The 3,257-nt window shown below is 40.7% G+C and overlaps 1 protein-coding gene across 1 annotated transcript; it reads right to left on the bottom strand.

Moving 5' to 3' along the window:
* Positions 1 to 2,038: 2,038 nt before the first annotated feature.
* On the bottom strand, positions 2,039 to 2,977 carry LOC102826248 (olfactory receptor 7D4-like). The gene has a single exon (XM_006877868.1). It carries the CDS (start codon positions 2,975 to 2,977, stop codon positions 2,039 to 2,041), a length of 939 nt encoding a protein of 312 aa, XP_006877930.1.
* Between the last annotated feature and the right edge of the window lie 280 nt (positions 2,978 to 3,257).

Raw genomic sequence — 3,257 nt, 5'->3', positions numbered from 1 at the left:
AATGTAAAACTAAAGTTCTCTCATGTAAACTATCATATAATTCACAATACAGCATTTTTTAAAATAATAATAATAATTAGTCTAACTATTGGACCAAGTGAACATTAGTCTGCATGACTCTAAGACTAGAAATACTAGGTGACACCTGTATACTAATGCCAATGGCTCTGAAAGCAATGATACTACAAGGTTCTGGACACAGTGTGGGGGAAATGTGGAATGAAACACAAAGCCCCAAAAGAAAACAAGAAAGATCAGGCTTATTGGTAAGAGACTGCTATGGCTCTTAGGCATCATTCATGTCTGGAACTGAACTTACCCCATGGCCCAAGTTTTTACCAAACAATAAGTAGGTCTATAGGAAGAAAAAGAACACTAGTGAGGTATGCACACTTTAGAAGAATAAATCATTTGAGATCAAAAGAACAAAGTTTAAAAGGATAGAAAAAAGGAGGAATGGAAACAAATGCAGGGAGGAAATAGGATAAGTGATGTTACATTGAGGAGACTACAATCAATGAGATGAAACCAAATGTGTGTGAACTGTCAAATGTAAAACTAATGAATTGCTCTGTCAACCTTCACATCATTCACCATATAATTTTTTATTGTGAATTATGTAATAATTTACATGGCAGAACAACAGCTTTACATTCATCTTATCATATTTTGTTTCACTGTATTGATTACAATCCCTTCCATGCAACAATCAAAGGGTACATTGCCTAAGCCTGCCCCCTGGCCTTCAGCACATAGCCTCTCTCCCTTCCTGAGTCCAGAGTCCCCAGCTGCTCCATCTCTCCATGTCGTCGTCTCTGTCTCCATGTCTGGTGTCACAGCTTCTCTGGGAAGTGTCCCCCACTCCACTCTTCTCACTTCATGGTCCCAGGGATCTCTGGTCCTGGACTGCAAAATCAACCACTCCCCTTCTTTTGTTACAAAACATCTACCTTTACATTTCCAACCTTCACAGTTAGTCCTGTTAGCAATTATTCACTGTTGTACCACAAAATTCTTATCCCCATCTCCTTTCATCAGTCCCATCCCAACAGATAGGAAAGGATTCAGTAGAGATCCCACCTTCCCCCATACCCTCTGGAACTAGGCCAGCAGTATGGAAAGACTGGGGGACTCCTGGGCCCAGAGACAGTGACATGCCCACAGAGGACTAGAGCAGAGAGTGAAGCATCAAGTTAATATGAAGTGAGGGGAGATGCACAAGAACACCCATACTGGCAGATAGTACCCACCTGACCTGTCTTCAATGGCTGGATGATCAGAACTCTACTAGAAGAAGAAAGAAGATAATAAAAATGAGGAATCCACTGCAATTTGACAAACTTGACCTATACTTATGGATGTAGTAGCTCAAAAGAGGAAACAAATCTTTATAGCAAGGATCATTCCCAACCCCTCAGTACACAGTGTTGACAGAGATGGGCAACTTAAACATTGGTCACCCAAAATGGGGAAGGGGGTTGCAAAGACAAGAAATCAGTGGCTTACAAGCTTTCTAGAGGGAGCTTAGTTCCAGAGGAAAAAATATAAATTTTAATGAATAAAACATATGTGATGGGTTCATATGTGCAGCAGTGTGCAGAAGTGCAGAAGTGGCAAGCACTAAGCTATGTCTATGGTATAATTTTAATTTTATTTCTTACAGGGAAAAACATACATATAACTAAATTGAGGGAGAAGGCATCCATGTTTGTGAGATTAACATTTGTGAAACTATGTCAGCACTTGAAATAATAAAGCTGCAAATCTAAGGATGGGGTTTTCAGGAATGGCAGTAACAATGCTAATCAAGGAATGAACTTTCTGGAGAGCATATAGGAAAGGAGAACCAAAGAAGATGACTGAGGGAAAAGCTGAGGGAAACTGGCACAAAAACAAGCAGAAAACTCAGCTATAGGTGCCTTAGGAATAAAAGAAATGATGCATATGTTTAGGGGAAGATAAAGGGTTCAGGATATTTTACATTGTGGCATTTGATTATTGAAACTATGGGTGTGTTTGGCCCTGAAACCTATGACCATCATAAACAAGACACTGCTCTACTAAAGAGTCTTCCCAGAGCTCCCTTCATTTCCTTGTTCCTTAGGCTGTAGATGAAGGGGTTCAACATGGGTGTGACCACAGTGTACATCACTGAGGCAATGGAGATTCTCTGTGAAGAATGTGTCAGAGCAGAACTGAGGCTGACCGCAAGGCTTGTCCCATAGAACAAGGAGACCACAGAGAGGTGAGACCCACAGCTAGAAAATGCCTTACACTTGCTCCCAGTAGAGGACATTCTCATTAAGGAGGAGACAATCTTAAAGTAAGAGAATAATATCCCAGTGAGGGGAAACACACCCAGTAAGACAGTCATCACATAAAAGATGATGTTAATGATGAGGGTATCAGAACAGGCCACTTTGATCATCTGAGTCAGTTCACAGAAGAAATGTGGAATCTCAGTGCCTATACAGAAGTTCAGCTGCATTATCAGTAAAATATGAATCAGGGAGACCCAGAAAATAATGAACCAGGACATTAGAATCAATAAGCCACAGAGCTGGGGGTTCATGATGACTGTGTAGTGCAGGGGGCAACAAATGGCCACATACCTGTCATAGGCCATTACAGTCAGAAAAAAATTGTCCAGTCCAGCAAAAATCATGAAGAAATATACCTGAGTAAGACATGCTATGTAAGAAATATCTTTTCTCTGTGTCTGGATGTTCACCAACATCTTTGGGACTACGGTGGTGATTGAACAGATATCAGCAAAGGAGAGGTTGGACAGGAAGAAATACATGGGGTTGTGGAGGTGGGAATCCAGGCTGATGGCCAGGATGATAAGCATGTTCCCAAACACAGTGACCAAGTACATGCACAGGAAGAGTCCAAAGAGGAGACACTGAAGTTCAGGTTCATCAGAGAGGCCCAGCAGGAGGAATTGTGAAGCTTTTGTTTGGTTTGCTGGTTCCATAGAGCAAGTCTGTAGGCTGAGGAAGAAGGTAAAAGCAATATTTATGAACAGCCAACTGATATCTCACCTAGTCCCCACCTTACAACACCATCTATATTTCATTATTGAGTCTTTCCAATGATAATAATGATCTCACTCACAGGGATTTCATTTACATTTTCAGTGGGCATAATTATTTAGACTCTGGTTTAACATAAATGTCTCTTTTTTGCTTCTATTTCTGATTCTCCTTTTAGAATCGATGCCCATCAACTAATTTCTTCTTTGACATGAGCCTTCC

This window comes from Chrysochloris asiatica, unplaced genomic scaffold, assembly GCF_000296735.1.
Source record: "Chrysochloris asiatica unplaced genomic scaffold, ChrAsi1.0 scaffold00654, whole genome shotgun sequence".
Taxonomy (NCBI): domain Eukaryota; kingdom Metazoa; phylum Chordata; class Mammalia; order Afrosoricida; family Chrysochloridae; genus Chrysochloris; species Chrysochloris asiatica.
Note: the sequence above shows the minus strand (reverse complement) of the source record. Positions and strands in the feature narration are given on the sequence as shown.

What these genes read in the sequence shown, in the direction of transcription:
- LOC102826248 (XM_006877868.1), bottom strand. Translation starts at nt 2,977, where the DNA reads ATGGAACCAGCAAACCAAACAAAAGCTTCACAATTCCTCCTGCTGGGC.